The sequence below is a fragment of the Gopherus flavomarginatus genome, chromosome 5, assembly GCF_025201925.1.
Source record: "Gopherus flavomarginatus isolate rGopFla2 chromosome 5, rGopFla2.mat.asm, whole genome shotgun sequence".
Classification (NCBI taxonomy): domain Eukaryota; kingdom Metazoa; phylum Chordata; order Testudines; family Testudinidae; genus Gopherus; species Gopherus flavomarginatus.
In genome coordinates this window covers 6,500,801-6,519,143 of record NC_066621.1, presented here as the reverse complement: position 1 = coordinate 6,519,143, position 18,343 = coordinate 6,500,801, and the positions used below count along the sequence as shown (strand labels likewise).

At 51.0% G+C, this 18,343-nt stretch overlaps 1 protein-coding gene across 1 annotated transcript; it reads left to right on the top strand.

Annotated features, from left to right (window-relative positions):
• Positions 1 to 15,447: 15,447 nt before the first annotated feature.
• On the top strand, positions 15,448 to 18,239 carry MPEG1 (macrophage expressed 1). The gene has a single exon (XM_050957148.1). The coding sequence runs from the start codon at positions 15,564 to 15,566 to the stop codon at positions 17,724 to 17,726; it is 2,163 nt and encodes a 720-aa protein (XP_050813105.1). The 5' UTR covers positions 15,448 to 15,563; the 3' UTR covers positions 17,727 to 18,239.
• Positions 18,240 to 18,343: the final 104 nt, after the last annotated feature.

The following is an 18,343-nucleotide window of genomic DNA, read 5'->3' as shown; positions in this document are numbered from 1 at the left end:
TGGCCTAATGCAAGGTCAGTCATCTGGGCATAGGTCAGACGGAGACGATGGCTGGGCTGGGTCATGGAAAGCAGCGGCACTGAAAATGGCTTCAGGCTCGTGGTAGATAATCAGCTGAACATGAGCTGCCAGGGCAATGCTGTAGGCAAGAAGGCAAATGCAAACCTTGGCTGTATAAGCAGGGGGAATATTAACTTGGAGAAGGGAGGTGGTGTTACTTTGTGCATTAGCGAGACCATGACTAGATACTGCATCCACTTCTGGTGTCCCCACAAAGGATGTTGAAAAACGGGAGGTCTGTAAAATCTTATAGGGTATGTCTGCACAGCCAGCAGCCAGGAGCCTCCGAGCCCAGGTCAACAGACGTGGGCTCGCACGACGGTGCTAAAAAATCTGTGTAGACAGCGGTGTTCAGTTGTGGCTCAGGCTCTGAAGCCCTCCCCACTCCCTAAGCTTCTGAGCCTATGCTCCAGCCCAAGTGACAACATCTGCACAGCTGTTTTTCGTGCCATAGCAAGAGCCCTGCGAATCCAGGTCTGTCAACTCGGATGCTCGCTGTCATCGGCTGTGTAGACTTGCAAGTAGCTCAATCTATCTTGTTTATCCTCAAGAAAGTTAAGAGGTGACTTGATTATGGTCTATAGGTACCTACATGGGTATCTACATATTTCTTTTATGTGATTTTTTTTTAAATTCATAAATAAACAAACCCCAAGAAATACCGAAAGGTAAATGATTTACAGCTCATATATGCTGGCAAATAACCCCACATTTCACAGGATAGCCAATGAAATTATGCGATTACTCAACTTTACAGCTTGTTGAAATTGCAAGACCAAACAATGCAAATATGAATGATATTGGGTATCAGCTTGGAGCAGAAGAGATAAGCCAAATCAGCAAGTTAGTCACAGTAATTGATTAAGTTTGTAAGTGCATGTAGGGAAGATATAATGATGGGGAAGTAAGCTCGACATAAAACATAACAGAGAAGGTATTCTGTTCTTCTGCTTCTTGTGACTTTTGGAACAGATACACTTCCTCATCAACTTTGACATGCAACTGAGCTTGAAACCTTATAAAACATTTGAGCTCTCGCTGCTTGGCAAGTTCTTTTGCTCTTCTGAAGGCTGGTCTTTCTTCAAGATCTTTGTTCACAACTTGTGCACAATCTTGAAAAAACATGACCTTATTCTGTGGCATCCCCAAAAATAGTTCTCCCCACCACCACGAGCTAGCTACATTATTTTTTCTTTTACAGGAAATCTGAGAAATCTGACAATCAGTGTGCAAGGTTTGGCAGTTGAAGTGGCTTAGGAGCCGAGGACCTACGAGCGTTCTCTAAACCAAATTTAAAATCACCCCACAGGCTAAGCACTTCTGAGAGGAGCCAGGAATGAATTCTAGGGGACTTCCTTGATCTGCATCTTCAGGTCTGAATCTCAGATTATTGGGGCGAGACCATCCCTTGAGGCCTGCCACTTTAGATTTAAGAGAAGATAAGTCTGTGAGGGCAGAGAGCCCTTGTAGCTGATCTTCCACCAACGATATTATTCCTTCTGCTTCATTCACCATCCCTGTTAGTGCTTGCAGAGAGGAGTTAATGGAGGTAACAGTCAGTGGTAATGTGGGCATTGGCCTTGACATCTACTGTGTCTGCAGCAATTTTCTCCAGCAGGGCCATCAACCTCTTGTTCGGGAGGTGGAGGTGGGAGCTCCATTTTTCATGTTTTTGGGCTACTTGTAGAGTAGTTTATTTGTCAGAAGACAAATCATTACCTGTTGACTTTCTGGAGATTTGCGGGCACTTGTTCTTTTGGGGTCAGGGGGTGGGGGGGGTCGGTCAGAGTCCTGAACTCTGGCTGGAAATGAATGTTAGCAGATGGCTCTGGAACTCATGGGATCTGCTCCTCCATGACGCACAGAACCCCCTGGAGTTGGGAAGAAGGTTTATGACAGGAGAGGGCTTTTTAATTTAGCAGACGGAATGACAGACACTAGTTGGAAGCAGAAGCTAGACCAATTCAAACTGGGAATAATATGCAAATATTTACTAATGAGAGTAATTAACCACTAGGACATGGCAGTTTGTCTATTTCAGTCTTTAAGTGTAGGCTTTTGTGGATCACAAAACTAATTATGCGTCGACAGTGTGAGGCCATTGTGAAAAGGCTGATATTCTGGGGTGTATTAACAGGAGTTTTGTATGTAAGACACAATAGGTAATTGTCCTACTCTACTCAAAACAGGTAAGGCCTCAGCTGCAGTCCTCTGTCCAATTCTGAGCACCAGAGCTTAGGAAGCATGTGAACAAATTGGAGAGAGTCCAGAGGAGAGCAACAAAAATGATCAACAGTTTAGAAAGTCTGACCTCTGAGGAAAGATTTAAAAAAACTGGGCATGTTTAGTCTTGAGAAAAGAAGACTGAGCAGGGACCTGATAACTATATTCAGGACTGTTATAAAAGCGATGGTGATCAGGTGTTCTCCAGGTCCTTTGAAAGTAGGACGAGAAGTAATGGATTTAATCTGCAGCAAGGGAGATTTAGGTTAGATATTAAGAAAAACTTTCTAACTATCAGGTTAAGCTCTGGAACAGGTTTCCAAGGCAGGTTGTAGAATTCCTGTCACTGGAGATGTTGGACAAACACCAGCCAGGGATGGTCTTGTCTGGATTTACTTGGTCTCACCTCAGCACAGGGCACTGGACTTGATGACATCTCAAGTTCCTTCCCAGTCCTTCATTTCTACAATAATGTCACTATTAAAGTAGAGTGACCATATGTACCGTTCTGCCTGGGACAGTCTCATTTTTAAGCTCTGTCCTGGCTGTCCCAACTTTTTTTAACAAAAATGGGCATTTGTCCCGTTTGCTCTTCCCAGCTGATCAGTTGGCAAAAGCAAGCAAACAAATGCCCGGTTTACCAAAAAAAGTCAGGTGTGCTTCCCTATGGGGGGCACAGAGGAACTTGGGAGGGGGCAATGTGAGGTGCTGGGCAGCAGGGCTCTGGGACGAGCCCCAGTCCCAGGCGGTGTGGAGCTTGGGGAGAGGAGTAAGCCCCAGCCACGGGTGGCATAAGACACAGATCTCAGGAGGAGGCTTGGGGTCAGGCCCAGCCCCAGGCAGTGTGTGTGGGGTGTCTGTGGCGAGCACTGCAGGCAGGGGGCGGGAGGGTTTGGGCTCAGGTGAGCCCCAGCCATCCCATTTTTACTTTAGGTCTTACTTTTTATGGTCACTCTACTTAAAAGTATGTGGCAGCCCCAAGTCAACAGTCTGCCACTATTCAGCAGAGCACTTAGGTTTGAGGTTCACACTTTATAGTGAGTTACATTTATAAATGGTTTCCAAGAGGTTATAAAGACATAATAGATGTTCTAAGCATGCTACAGACCTGAGTAGCATGTGTTACAGATGGTTATAAGCACATCAGTATAAGGTGTCATACAATGGTTATAAGCCATGGTTATACACAACCTGTTTGCAACTATCAATTAACTGCTTATTAAAACATCTGTTGTTTGTTGAATCTTTGTGATGGAACCTTACTCTAAAGAGACTTTGAACATGTGCCTAACACAGAATGATGCCACCTAGCTAATTCAGCAACTCCAAGCCTGATTGTGAAGAGGGGTGGTTTGATGAGTCTTCCGACACAAAAAGTTTGGCAGGAAACAAGTTGCTGAATAGTCAAAATGGGACATTTCCGCATATTCTAACTGGAAAAAAAATTGGGGGGGGAGGGGTTGAGTCAAAATGACTTTTTGCTTCTCGATTTTTAGTAAATCTGAACAATGTTGACATTGAAACAAAATGTTCCGACTGACCCAGAACAAATTCGTTTTCAGTTAGTAAAAGTCAGAGCCAGGCATAAGCAGACTAAGCAGTTGCGTAGGGCCCCAAGCAGCTCAAGGCCTCCCCTGTGCTGTTTATTATGTGTTGGGGGAGGGACCCAGAAATATTCCTGCTTAGATCCCCCAGTGGGCTAGCACCAGCGCTGGCAAAAGTGTTCAAGATGGCAACCTTCATCGCAGTTTGGGAAGGGATTTTTTTTTTCATATCTCAAAAATATCCATGAGCCAGGGTAACCACCTCCCATGAAGCTCTGTGTTGTCAGAGGCTGGCTGCATGTGTGGTCTCTCCGTGTGCTGCACTGGCTCTGGCCAGGCAGCCTGTACAGCGGGCTCCGATCAAACCACCCAGGAAGACCACAAGCCTCGGTTTAGTAGTGAAGGCACCTGGCCAGGTTTTCTGTTGACGAAGCTTGGTATATAGCACCTGGCAGACTCTACAGGGATACTAAGACGTGTGCCCATGACAATCGACGCAGCTCGGTGAATGGTGGGATTTTCCACTGCCCCCTCAGCTGGCCAAAGACACTCCAAGACCCCGCCTTATACACCGATACAAACAAATTACGTATGGCCCCTCTGACATAGATAGTTACCATCCTTTACCTCGTACCTGTTGGTTCAATCAAAACATCTCTGTCCATCACCCTGTCATCCTGACCTTATCTCTAAGAGAGGTCAGCACATTTCTGTTCTCTTTGGGGCATGTGATTGAACCACACTTGGTACCATCCAGGGTGTTCTGGACTGTGCAGGTGTGAGTGCCCTGTGCCTAGCACGTTTTAGGAATGTGGGTGTTTTTGCAATACCAGCCCCATTCCTGTGAGCTGCAAGCAGGTGTGTTTTATAACAGTGCCTGACTTCCGCTCCCAGCCCGACTATTGCTAACGTTGCTTTATATTAGCCAGGCTTGACCTCTACTTTAATTCAGGCCTCATAGTGGGCCTCTTCTGCAAGGCCCCGTGTCTCAGGCTCGCTCTCTATGACACTCTGCTAAGGATGTTTAATTCTGCTCCCACTGTACAGACAAAGCCAGAAGATCTCACTGACCAACTGCCCCCCGGCACAATTCCCTCAGACCCATGCTGGGCAAATTGCGTAACACTCCTTGACCTCAGTGTTGTTACTTATAATTTGTATTGTGGTTTCACCCTCCTGGCCCCCACCAAACTCCATCCTGCAACAGATTCTCCCCCCCCCCCCCCCGCGCGCGCGCGCACACACACACACACACACACAGTGAGCTCAGGGCCACCCGGGGGGGGAGCAAGTGGGGCAATTTGCCCAAGGCCCCGGGCCCCACAGGGGCCCCCACGAGAGTTTTTCAGGGCCCTTGGAGCAGGGTCCTTCACTCACTCCGGGGTCCCCAGAAAACTCTCGTGGGCCCTGGCCCCCAGAGCTTCTTCCGCTCCAGGTCTTCGGCGGCAATTCAGTGGCGGGGGGTCCTTCCACCCGGGGACCGGCCACCGAAGACCCCAGGCCCCTTGAATGCCCTGGGCGGCCCTGAGTGATCCAGGTGGTGAGAGGCACCTGAGAGCAGGGGATCCCAGGGGAAAGAGCTTCTTTGGTTCTTAGCAGCTAAGCCACTGCAAAAGGCAATCCTTCAGCCTAGCCCAGCCTGAGTTTGCTGTAGAGTTGCCAGACGTCCGTTTTCGACCGGAGCACCCAGTTGAGAGGGGACCCTGGTGACTCCAGTCAGAGCAGGTTCCGCTGCTCGCATTGGTCGGGAACCGCATTGGTCAGGAACCGCAGCCAATGGGAGCTGCAGGGGCGGTGCGCAGAGCCACCTGGCTGCACAACCATGTAGAAGCCCGAGTGGGGACAATGCTGCAGCTTGCAGGAGCTGCTTGAAGTAAGCGCTGCCCAGAGTCTGCACCCCGACCTCCTCCTGCGCCCCGACCACCTGCCCCAGCCCAGATCCCCCTCCTGCCCTCCAAACCCCTCGATCCCAGCCTAGAGCATGGTCCTGCATCCCAAACCCCTCATCCCCTTCCACCCCAGACCCCACACCCCCTCATGTTCCCACAACATCGTACCCAGCCCGGATCCTCCACCCGCCATCCGAACTGCTTTGTCCCAGCCCAGAGCACCCTCCTACACCCCAAACCCCTCATCTCCGCTGGGCAATATTGTTGGGGTGGTTATTTAATAGGAAGCAGGGGCAGGGCAGCTTCCCTCAGCACCACAGCCTTCTCCAGGCTCCCCGTCACCTCAGACACCCTCCATCCAGAGGTGGGAGCCTGTGTGTTCTACAGCCTTGAAAACCTGCCAACTCCCCATATGAGGACACACACACACAGTATAGATAGATATAAGTGTGACGTTGCACTCCATATGCTTTATGAAAATATGCCAATGCATGTGAATATAATGTAGTGAAATATGCTTTATGCAAAACGTCTCTTGTAAGGTATCATTACAAAGCTTATAATCTACTGAGTGTAGTCATCCTATTTGTATGCATGTATCATTCTTGTATCTGAAGCTAGAAATACAAAGTACAACGCTGAGGTCCTATTGTAATTAGGCAAAGTGTGGGCCATTAATGACGGTTTAGAATCTTGATGGTTCCCATTGATCAGGACAATTGGTTGTGAATGGTTTTATTTACCTGCAAGCCTTTCTGTGTACGTGTGGGCCAGCCCATGGGTAATGAAGAATGAGGTCTCATAGGGACATGTGACCATGTCACATGATACTGGAATCCATCTTAAATCTGGTGCTTTTCCATTTAGAAGGAGGGGTGGGAACCTAGAGAGACAAAAGATTCCAGCCTTGTGCCAAAGCTATAAAAGGGGGTGGAGCAGGACAGAGGCGGCTGCCCATCATGAGAAAACTCTTGAGTTTCCACCTGAGATGTCTGCTATAACTAACAAGGATGGTACCAGGGGAAAGGATTGGGCCAGATTAAGAAGGAGTCTAGTCTGTGAAAGAAGCTTATTGGAACATCTCTGAGGGTGAGATTTTACCTATAATCAGTTTCTTAATATGTTAGGCTTAGACTTGCATGTTTTGTTTTATTTTGCTTGGTGACTTACTTTGTTCTGTCTGTTATTACTTGAAACCACTTGAATCCTACTTTTTATGCTTAATAAAATCACTTCTGTTTATTAATTAACCAGAGCAAGTGATTAATTCCTGGGAGAGCAAACAGCTATGTATATCTCTCTATCAGTGTTATAGAGGGCGGACAATTTATGAGTTTACCCTATATAAGCTTTATACAGAGTAAAATGGATTTTGGGGGGAGTTGGATCCCATTGGGAGCTGGATGTCTGGGTGCTGGAGGCAAGTAACCTGCTGAGCTGTTTTCACTTAAAGTCTGCAGCTTTGGGGGCACTGACCAGACCTGGGTCTGTCTTGCGGCAGGCTCAACAAGGCAGGGTTCTGGAGTCCCAAGCTGGCAAGGAAAATAGGCTCAGAGGTAACTTCAGCACGTCAGGTGATAGTCCCAAGGGATCCCTGCAATCCAACCCATCACAATAGGTATAGACACACACACAGATATAGCCCTGGTCTACACTACGGCTTTAGGTTGAATTTAGCAGCATTATCTCAATTTAAGCCTGGACCCATCCACATGACAAAGCCCTTTTTTTCGACTTAAAGGGCTCTTTAAATCGATTTCTTTACTCCACCTCTGACGAGGGGATTAACACTGAAATCGGCCTTGCCGGGTCAAATTTGGGATAGTGTGGACGCAACTTGATGGTATTGGCCTCTGGGAGCTATCCCAGAGTGCTCCATTGTGACTGCTCTGGACAGCGCTCTCAACTCAGATGCACTGGCCAGGTAGACAGGAAAAGGCCTGCAAACTTTTAAATTTCATTTCCTGTTTGGCCAGCATGTTTGCAGAGCTTGCGCAAAGCTCATCAGCATGATGTGCACATTGCGGGGGGACATTGCCCAGCCCATGCTTTGTGAGAAGTCTATGACCAAGTCCCTCTTGTCACCGTGCTGCTGGCACCTCCTCACCTGGTTTTGTGCGAAACAATTGTCTGCCGTTGCTCTGATGGAGGGAGGGGCAACTAACAGCATGGCTTACAGGGAACTAAAATCAACAAAAAGGGTGGCTTTGCATCAAGGAGAAACACAAACAACTGTCACACAGAATGGCCCCCTTAAGGATTGAACTCAAAACCCTGGGTTGAATAGGCCGTTGATTTCACAAAACAAATTGGGTCAATTTCTTGTTTTGATCCATCTATCTTTTACATCTTAGGTTGAAAGCAGATGATGCAGTAGGACTGCTAGCCATCGTCATCTCCTGGGTGCTCAGCAGAAGATGAGAATGACCTGGCTGAGTCACTCCCATGTCTGCCCAGGCGCCCCTGACCGATCTCACCAAGGTCGGCTAAAAGAGCACCCAGGAATATGACGATGATGGCGGCTACCAATCGTAATGCCCCATCTGCTGCCAAAAGGCAATGAGTTGCTGCTGTGTAGCAATGCAGTCCCACATCTGCCAGCACCCAGGAGACGTACAGTAATGGTCAGCTGACCGGGCTCCATGCTTGCTGTGGTATGGTGTCTGCACAGGTAACCCAGGAAAAAAGGCGCAAAATGATTGTCTGTCATTGCTTTCACGGAGGGAGGGAGGGAGGGAGATGGGGGGCCTGACGACATGTACACAGAACCACCTGCGACACTGTTTTTGCCTCATCAGGCATTGGGATCTCAACCCAGAATCCCGATGGGCAGCGGAGACTGCGGGAACTATGGGATAGCTACCCACAGCTACCCCCAGTGCAACGCTCCGGAAGTCGACGCTAGCCTCGGTACTGTGGATGCAGTCCGCCGACTTAATGGACTTAGAGCATTTTGTGTGGGGACACGCACAATCAACTGTATAAAAAAATTTTCTGAAAAAATGCCTTTATAAATTCGACCTAATTTCATAGTGTAGACACATCCATAGACACAAACACTCATGGTATAGATAGATACAGCACACACCCATAGATATAGATACACCCACACAGTATAGAGGGCTTATTCTTTCTCTCTCCCACTTCCTGGTCCTTCTGAACAGAGAGCAACAATACCCGAAGTCCGAAGGTGCAAACAATTCGATGTTTATTGGGGTGAACTTCCAGCAAGCTTAAATCCAAGTTCCTTTTTCCTTATTTTCGAATCCCAACTTACTTCCGTTTGCCCCTAATTTATCCAGTAATATTCTCAGCTATGCTTTAACCAATCATTTTACTGAAATGTACCTAACCAATCCTAACATATTGTAACATGATTAGCTAACCAATTATATCCCATCACCTTAATTAGTTTACACCCAGCAAAATTAATGATACAGCAGACAGAAACAATCACAGAACCAGACAGAGACCATGGAAATAAACAATAGCAAAGTAGAAACTATAATGACAAAACAATACAGAAGTGAGGATTTCACAACTACATCTATAAAGACACAAGGGTTTCCCAGTTATGTCTATTGATATGTGAGTTCTTACCAAACAGAAAACTATCAAACTAAGTTTCCTTTTACATCTTCTAAGCTCTTCCCTTTATCTGGAGGTGATAGATTGGATCACCTTTCTAACAGCCCCAGATTGCCTAATTTCAATATGACTGGTTTGAAATGTGTGAGGACGTGACCATACGCTTTCCAGTTTATGGCTGCTCCCACTGCTTAGCCAACGGCCTTAGCTTAAGCACAGGGCCTCAGACGGTCACAGTGAGAGAAGGCCCTTACACAGGCAGACAATGTCTTTGATTCTTTTTTTTAGACCTCTGTAACTAGCTAAATGATAAACATATGCACCTCTACCCCTATACAACGCTGTCCTCGGGAGCCAAAAAATCTTACCACGTTATAGGTGAAACCGCGTTATACTGACCTTGCATTGATCTGCTGGAGTGCGCCGCCGCTGCCCCCCTCTCCCCCTGGGGCACTGCTTTACTGTGTTGTCATGGTATAATTCCCCACTCTGAACCTTAGCGTCCAAGAGATGGGGTACCAGCATGAATTCCTCTAAGCTCAATTACCAGCTTAGAACCTGTAGTGCTGCCGCCAACCAGGAATTCCAGTGCCTGGTACACTCTGGTCCCCCCAAAACCTTGCCCGGGGGCCCCAAGACCCAGACCCTCTGGATCTTAACACAAGGAAAGTAAACCCTTTCCCTCACCGTTGCCTCTCCCAGGCTTCCCGTCCCTGGGTTACCCTGGAAGATCACTGTGATTCAGACTCCTTGAATCACAAAACAGAGAGGACAATTCACCTTCCTCTCTCCTTCTCTTTCCCCTCCCAGATTCTTCCTGAGAGAAAGTAATCCTAACACAGAGAGAAATCAGCCTCTCTCTCCCCCTTCCCTCCTTTCTCCCCACCAATTCCCTGGTGAATCCAGACCCAGTCCCCTGGGATCTCACCAGAATTAAAAAAAATCAGGTTCTTAAACAAGAAAAGCTTTTAATTAAAGAAAGAAAAAAAACAGTAAAAATTATCTTTGTAAATTTAAAATGGAATAGGTACAGGGTCTTTCAGCTATAGACACTGGGAATACTCTCCCAGCCTAAGTATACAAGTACAAAGTAAAATCTTTTCAGCAAAATACCAATTTGAACTCCTTCCAGCCAAATACACATTTGCAAATAAAGAAAACAAACATAAGCCTAACTCGCCTTATCACCTAGTACTCACTATTCTGACCTTATAAGAGCCTGTATTGGAGAGATTGGAGAGAAACCTGGTTGCACATCTGGTCCCTCTGAGCCCCCAGAGTGAACAACAACCAAAACTAACAGCACACACACAAACTTCCCTCCCTCAAGATTTGAAAGTATCCTGTCCTCTGATTCATCCTCTGGTCAGGTGACAGCCAGGCTTACTGAACTTGTTAACCCTTTACAGTCAAGAGATATAAAGTACTTCTGTGCTATTAACTTTTTTTATCTGTTTATGACATGTGTTATATCCAAATTTGTGGTATATCAGGTCATGTTATATCGGGGTAGAGGTGTACTATGTCTCTTAAAGTATAGGCCTTTACAGACTGGCCTGAATATCTGTATCCTAACCCCCTGGTATAGACACAAACACACAGAGTGTGGATAGATATAGGTATAGACACACACCCAGTGGATGCTGGTTATTAGCAACTTCTCAGTACACAGCAAAATGTTGCCAGTAGCCGAAAGTTGCCCACAAACGAAAGGCCCATCCTGAAGACAGCGGTGTGGGGCAGCCCCACTGCCAGGACCCTGCCACCCATACGGGGCCCTGGTGCTGTGGAGTGGGAGGGGACTCTGTGGGCAGCAGGAAGGGGGCTGCAGGCTGGATGTCAGGACTTTCCAAAGGGAGCAGGGGCACTGAGGGCCTACAGAGCTACATGGGACCTCACTCTGCGCTTTCTGGGCCGTGCCCTGCCCTGACACCAGGGCACTTCCATCCCTGGCTGCAGCCCAGCAAACCTGCCTGCGGCCAGGGCTTTCCATGGGAAGCAGGGCTGCAGGGGGCCACGGGGCTGCAAGACAAATGAATAAATAAATAGGGTTGTTACCTAGCAACCTACCAGTTCGAACATCTGACTCCCATTAACATGGAAGTCAATGGGATGGGACCGGTTCCCACAATGTTGCTAAATGCTGGTTGTCAATAGCAGGATTGCTAATAGCTGGTATCCGCAGAACACCCCCACCCTGCAGCCATCCCTTTAGAAACCTAACCCAGGCTCTTCTTCTGCTGAAACTGTCCTGCAAGAGGAAGTGATGTGCTGGGAAAGAGGAAGTAACTCGGGCAGGTCAGGGAAGATTTATTCCTGTTTACACACTCTCTGGAGCAGCGAGATTCAGCGTTAACCTTTTGTGGGCCAGATAAGGGTGCCTGCTCTGCTCTGCCTACCCAGGGCCTCCTGTCCCTATAGGGGGGGTTTGAGGGAGCCCTAAGGAAGAGGACGTGTCAGGCTTGGGTACTTCAAAGGACCCCCCAATGCAGCATCTGAGCACTTCGGAGTCTCTGCTGCATGTACCCTCACACCCCCGGGTAGGAAAGCCAGTGCTGTTATCCCCATGGTACAGCCGGGAACGGAGAGGGTGGGGGATCTGCCGCAGGTCTGTGGCAGTGCGGGGAACTGAATCCTGGGTCACTGGGGGTGCCGCCTTCAGTTAGACCCATTGGCTGGCTAATTCCACATGTTATTACGCTTGTGTATTTCCCACGGTATCAACCTGCTGCCCCCTCTGCCCCAGCATCGCGACTCCAATCTCAGCCCAGGGCAGAGGGGAGGCCCTGAGTGGGGTGGGGCTGCCCTGCCCTCACCTAGCCCCATGGGTAGGGTCCTACCAAATTCACAGCCATGAAAAATGCATCAGAGACGCTGAAATCTGGTCTCCCCCATGAAATCTGGTCTTTTGTGTGCTTTTACTCTATGTTGTAGGGTACTGTGGAGTTAAAGTATGCAAAAGTACACAGCTTTTCTCAGACTGGGGGTCTCAACCCAAAAGGGGCTCACTAGCCTATTGTGTGTTAGGGGGCGGGTGTCATGGTATTGCCACTCTTACTTCTGCGCTGCCGTCAGAGCTGGATGGCCTGGGACCAGCAGCTGGTGCCCAGGCGCCTGTCTTCCACGGCAGCGCTGCCACCGGCGTAAGGGCAGAAGTTAGGGTGGTGATACCGCATCCCCCTACAATAGCCTTACAACCCCCCTTTTGGGTTGGAGCCCCCCAGTGTGAGAAACGCTGACTTAGGGGCTTTCCATGTTTATATTTTGCCATTTTTAAATACATATTTCTGCTGTGTTACAACACCGTGAAAGTCAAGATTTGAATATCTGAAACCAAGACATTCGAGATTTTTAAAATGCTGTGACAGTAAAATTTCCCAAAATGGACCATGAATTTGGTAGGACCCTACCCATGGGGTTAGGGCTAGGGCCCCACTCTGGGCCTTGCAACCTAGGGCACAGGGTTGCAGAGCTGTACAGGGTTGGCCCAGCTGCCCTTCTGGCAAGGTGGAGGGGTAAGCAGGCCCAATTTGAGTGACTGGCATTGCGACGTAGCACACAGGGTCACCGCACCATGCAGCCCTGTGCACCATATTGCAACGGGCAGCTCGAGGAGCCAGGCCCAGCCCGGGGGACAGGAGCCACTGCTGCTAGCTGAGTGCAGGGTGGGTGCTGTCTCCAGCCCCGCATGAAACTTTGTGGAGTATCCCTATGTATGTCCATTGCATCATATGCTTTAAAAGGTGCCACACTTGCACCAAACAGCCACTTCCTGCCCCGCATTAGCTCCCTCACTGCTTCATCCTCTGGCCAGTGGGGTCATGGAGCCTGCATCTGACTGGGTGCTAACTCAGTGCCTTTTAACGAGTCAGCAGGCCCATTACACTACAGAGTCTCAATCCCGACCACAGCCCCTGAGCGCTACTGCAATACAATTAGGCTGATGGGGCCAAGTTGGAGGCAATAGCATTTGCTCAGCATCTCTTGTAGGGGTGGGGGAAACCCAGGCCCTGGCTGGCGAAATAGTTGGGCAATCAGCAGGAGCAGCGCCAGGGTTTTTGGTGCCCTAGGTGGGGGTCCTTCCACGCTCCCGGTCGGCAGCAATTCGGCGGGGGGGGGTCCTTCTGCGCTCCCGGTCTTCGGGGCACTTCAGTGGCGGGTCCCGGAGCGAGTGAAGGACCCTCCACAGAATTGCCGCCGAAGACCCGGAGCGCGGAAGGACCCCCCGCCACCGAATTGCTGCCGAGGGTGGCAAAATGCCACCCCCCCAAATCCTGGTGCCCTAGGTGACCGCCTAGGTCGCCTAAATGGAAGTGCTGGCCCTGGCCATCAGAATTAGGACTCAGGCGTTTACTAGGCAGAGATCACAGCCATCTGTCAAGGAGCGAAGGCAACTTCCCCTCTCACACGTGCTCCATAGCTCTCCCTTGAAGTGAAATTGCGGCTCAGCAGCGTGACTCATTGGAAGAGAAAAAGCTTTTGTCTCATGGCTGCATCATCTTGCTGACTGCAGCTTCTGTTCCACCTTCGTACAGCGCAGCGGTGATAGGGCTCGGGTCAGCAGTGAAGCACCGCGGTGGGACTTGGCCTGATTCCCTGCCCAGAGATGCTGCGTAGCAGCGCTAAGAGGCAGCAGTGGAGATGGATGAGGGTATTAAGAGCGGAGGGTATCGGCAGAGCTGGGTGTGGGAAGCCCAGGGCTGGGATATCAGGGGGCTGAAGATCAGAATTGAGGGGCACCTGAGAGGCTGGGTCTGGAATAGAGGAAGCCACTGTAGCTTGGTATAGAGGCCCACTGGCAAAGCTGAGCCGACGAGATACCGGCACTGCGAAAGGACTGCCCCTTAGTCAGCGCTCACAGCCCCTTCGTCACACTCCGGAGCCCCAAAAAGCAAGCCTGGGCCTGGGGTGATGGCACAGCAGCGAGTGTGAAAGTGCACTAGCAGCCCTTCCCCCCAGGGCTCTGCAAAGAAGTGAACTGTCTCCTACATCCTTCCCCATCCGAATGACACCTGCTCCCTCGTTCCTTCCCTCCTCCCCCCTCTCATCTTTTCCTATGCCTCCCCTGGGGCAAAGCACCCCCTCCCTCCAATTCACTTTTGCCAAACCAGCTCTCTCCCCTGTCACATGAGCCTCTTGCACTGAGTTATACTCAACGTGGTATAGGCAAGTGCCGGTGCAGAAAGTGGATCAACACCAGAATCCCTCCTCCCTCAGCCCTTGTGTCAGCAAGTCCCACACAGCACTGAACTGCGGAGGTGGGGTAGGGCAGGGACCTCATCCCTTTACCCTGTTACAGCAGGCGTCACCAGAGAACGCTGTAACAGTCTTCCCCGTTCTGACTGTGTGAGCAAGATGTAGTGTCAGAAGACATGCGTGGGGTGGTGACTTTTGGCTGATGCAACGTTCTTAGAGCAGGGACCTGTGCACACATCAAGAGAGTTTGCTGTCTAACTTGGGCTCCCATTGGAGCCAATTGCTGAGGTGGAGTTTCTCCCTGGGACCCTAGCGCTTATGCTGGGCTGAGGTTCCTGGGAGAAGGGGTTGCTCTACACGGTGTCTATGACCACCCCACTTTTGGGCCTGATGCCTATATGTAAATATAGGAAATGATGCTCACTGCTGCAGAGTCTGGGTGGATTCCAATTTCTCCTGCTCTGGGAAGGCCTCAGCAGCTGCTCCCACTCAGCAGCTGGGCAACACTGGTGTCAGATTGGAAGACAGGTGGAGAAGATGGAGAAATAATCCATTGCTATCAGGATCGGCTCCAGGTACCAGCAGAGGAAGCACGTGCCTGGGGCAGCATATGCTAAGGGGTGGCATTCCGTCCATTCTTGGGGCGGCACAATCCAGACATCTCTTTTTTTTGTGCTCAGGCAGTCTGGGCAGCCTTTTTTTTATTTTATTTTTTGCTTGGGGTGGCAAAAATGGTAGAGCCAGCCCTGATTGCTGTACACCCCTAGCACACTTTGGGCCTTGTAACAATCAGGAAATAGTGATCTCCTGCCAACATGATGAGCAAGGCATAGGGCCCTGACATACCTGCTGGCTCTCCCTCTGTCAGCTGTCGGCAGCTTCCCGCCCGCCGTCTGATTCTGACAGGGATCCACTCTCACTTCTCTGTTTCTAAACACTAACTTGAGCATGGAAAGGAGGAACTCTCAGACAGCTGGGCTCAGAGCTATTAAGCCACCAGCACTTTTTGACAGCTCCCTCCTCTTCGCTCGGACGGCTGCATCTTCCGAGCACTGCCCCAGCCATGAACAAGTTGCTGGGGGCTCTCCTCTCTTGGAGTCTGGTGGCCTGGGTGCAAGGAGCAGAGAGGCCTCCAGAGCTGGCAGCAGCTGCTGGGTTTCAGGCGTGTAAGAAAGCCCTGAATCTCCCAGGGATGGAGGTACTACCGGGCGGGGGCTGGGACAATCTCAGGAACCTGGATATGGGGAGAGTGATCAGCCTGGGCTACTCGCTGTGCAAGACCACAGAGGATGGGTCCTACATCATCCCAGATGAGGTCTTCACCATTCCCCGCAAGCAGAGCAACCTGGAGATCAACTCGGAGATCATAGAATCTTGGATGGACTATCAGAGCGCCTTCGCCGCCTCGGTCAACACAGAGGTCTCCCTCTTCTCTTCTCTCAACGGCAAGTTCTCCAGCGACTTCCGCAAGATGAAGACCCACCAGGTGAAGGACCAGGCCATGACCACCCGGGTCCAGGTCAGGAACCTGGTCTACACTGCCAAGTTTGACCCCGGGGCAGCCCTGGACAAGGGCTTCCGCCAGCAGCTGGTGGCCCTCGCTGGGTACCTGGAGAACAACCAGACCCGGATGGCAGACTACTTGGCAGAGGTGCTGGTGCTGAACTATGGTACCCATGTCATTACCTCGGTGGATGCTGGCGCCAGCCTGGTGCAAGAGGATCAGATCAAATCCACCTTTGTCCAGGACAACATGTCCACACGGAGTGCCATCACTGCTGCAGCTGGGGCCTCCTTCCACAGCATCATCAACTTCAGTGTCAGCGAGTCACTGAGAATGGAGAACTCCTTCACCAAGCAGTACCTGTCCAACCGCATCAACTCCCGGGTGGAGAGCATTGGTGGTGTGCCTTTCTACCCAGGGATCACCCTCAAGGCCTGGCAAGAGGGCATCACCAACCAGCTGGTGGCTATTGACCGCTCTGGCTTGCCCTTGCATTTCTTCATCACGCCCAGGAGCCTGCCGGAGCTACCCAGCCCCACAGTGAAGAAGCTCTCCCGGAGGGTAGAGTTGGCTGCCCGCCGCTACTACACCTTCAACACCTACCCTGGCTGCACCGACACCACCTCGCCAAACTTCAACTTCCACGCCAACGCCGACGATGGCTCCTGCAAAGCGGCTGAAACCAACTTTACCTTCGGGGGCGCCTACCAGGAGTGCGTCCCTCTGTGGGGCCCGGATGCATCAGTCCTCTGCCAGGGGCTAGAACACAGGAACCCACTCACCAGGGGGTTCTCCTGCCCTGTGGGCTACACTCCGGTGCGACTGAGCACCCAGGAGCGGGAAGAAGGCTACAGCCATCTGGAGTGCCACAGCTCCTGTAGGCTGTTGCTGTTCTGCACGAGAGTGTGTCAGGATGTGTTCTGGCTGTCCAAGGTCCAGTTCAGTGCCTTCTGGTGCATGGCAAGAAGCCAGGTCCCTGAGAACTCGGGGTACCTCTTCGGGGGTCTCTTCAGCTCTCAGAGCGTCAATCCCTTGACCAATGCCCAGTCTTGCCCCTCCGGCTTCTTTCAGCTGAGGCTCTTTGACCAGCTCCAGCTGTGTGTCAGCACAGACTACGAGATGGGACACAGGTACTCCGTGCCCTTCGGGGGGCTCTTCAGCTGCGAGACAGGGAACCCCTTGGCAGGGGTCCACCAAGGGACCGTGGATGACCCCTACTTGAAGCGCTGCCCGGCAGGATTCAGCCAGCACCTGGCTCTGATCAGCGACGGCTGCCAAGTGGAGTACTGCGTCCAGTCTGGGATCTTCACCGGTGGGGCCCTGCCCCCGGTGCGGCTCCCTCCCTACACCCGCCCACCCGCCACAACCCTGGTGGACACTGACACCGTCCTGGTGACCAATGCGAATGGAGAGCGCTCCTGGGTCAAAGACGCCCAGACCCAGCTGTGGCGGCTTCAGGATCCCACTGAGACGCGCCGCGCTGCAGGGTTGGGTGGTGGAGGGGGCCTGTCGGGCCAGGCAACAGCCGGTGTCACAGTGGCGGTCACCACCGGCCTGGCCATCCTCATCGCCCTGACTGTCTATGGCTCCCGGAGGTACAAGGCCAGGCATTACCGCACAGTGGAGGAAGGGCAGAGCCTGGTGCCAGACAGCTCCGCGTATGGCACCACTGCTGAGCTGGGGGAGCGATGCCAGCAAGACCCAGAGAGCCAGATGGGTTAACTCCCACTGGCTACTACTGGGGAAAGCCCCCTCTGCCCCCAGGCATAGCAGCAAGCTTCCCGCTGCACAGAGCTGTGAGTTCCACCCCCCCCGGGCAGAACCGTGAGCTCCCCCGCTCTCAGGCTGTAGCTGTGTCCCCACTGCATGATTAGCTTGAGCTGCAACCCATCCCCCACCGGCCAGCCCCCTGGAGCTAGAGATGTGTGTGCACAGGAGTTGGGTCAGGGGTAACCCTTGATCCCACCTCAGGGTGACACTGGAGTGGAGCCAGGTCCTGTCTGTGCTCTGAGCCACCAAGCGATTAGATGCAGAGACGGTGAGAGAGGACTCACTGTGGGAGAGGACCGGGAGGGGGGCACACAATGCAGGGATCACGCTAAATACCCCCTGTGACACTGCACCCCGTGTTCTCATAGAAATATTATGATATGATTATGGAATAATTATGATGCATTTTGTACAAGATAAGTCATGCGAGGTGTCATTGGAAAAGTGAAGATTTGCTGAATATGATTATCCTAGTTGTATGCATAAACCTTTTTTTATCTGAAGTTATGAATAGTGACTAGAAATCTGTATTTCAATCCTGCTTACACTGGGCGACACTCACAATTAGG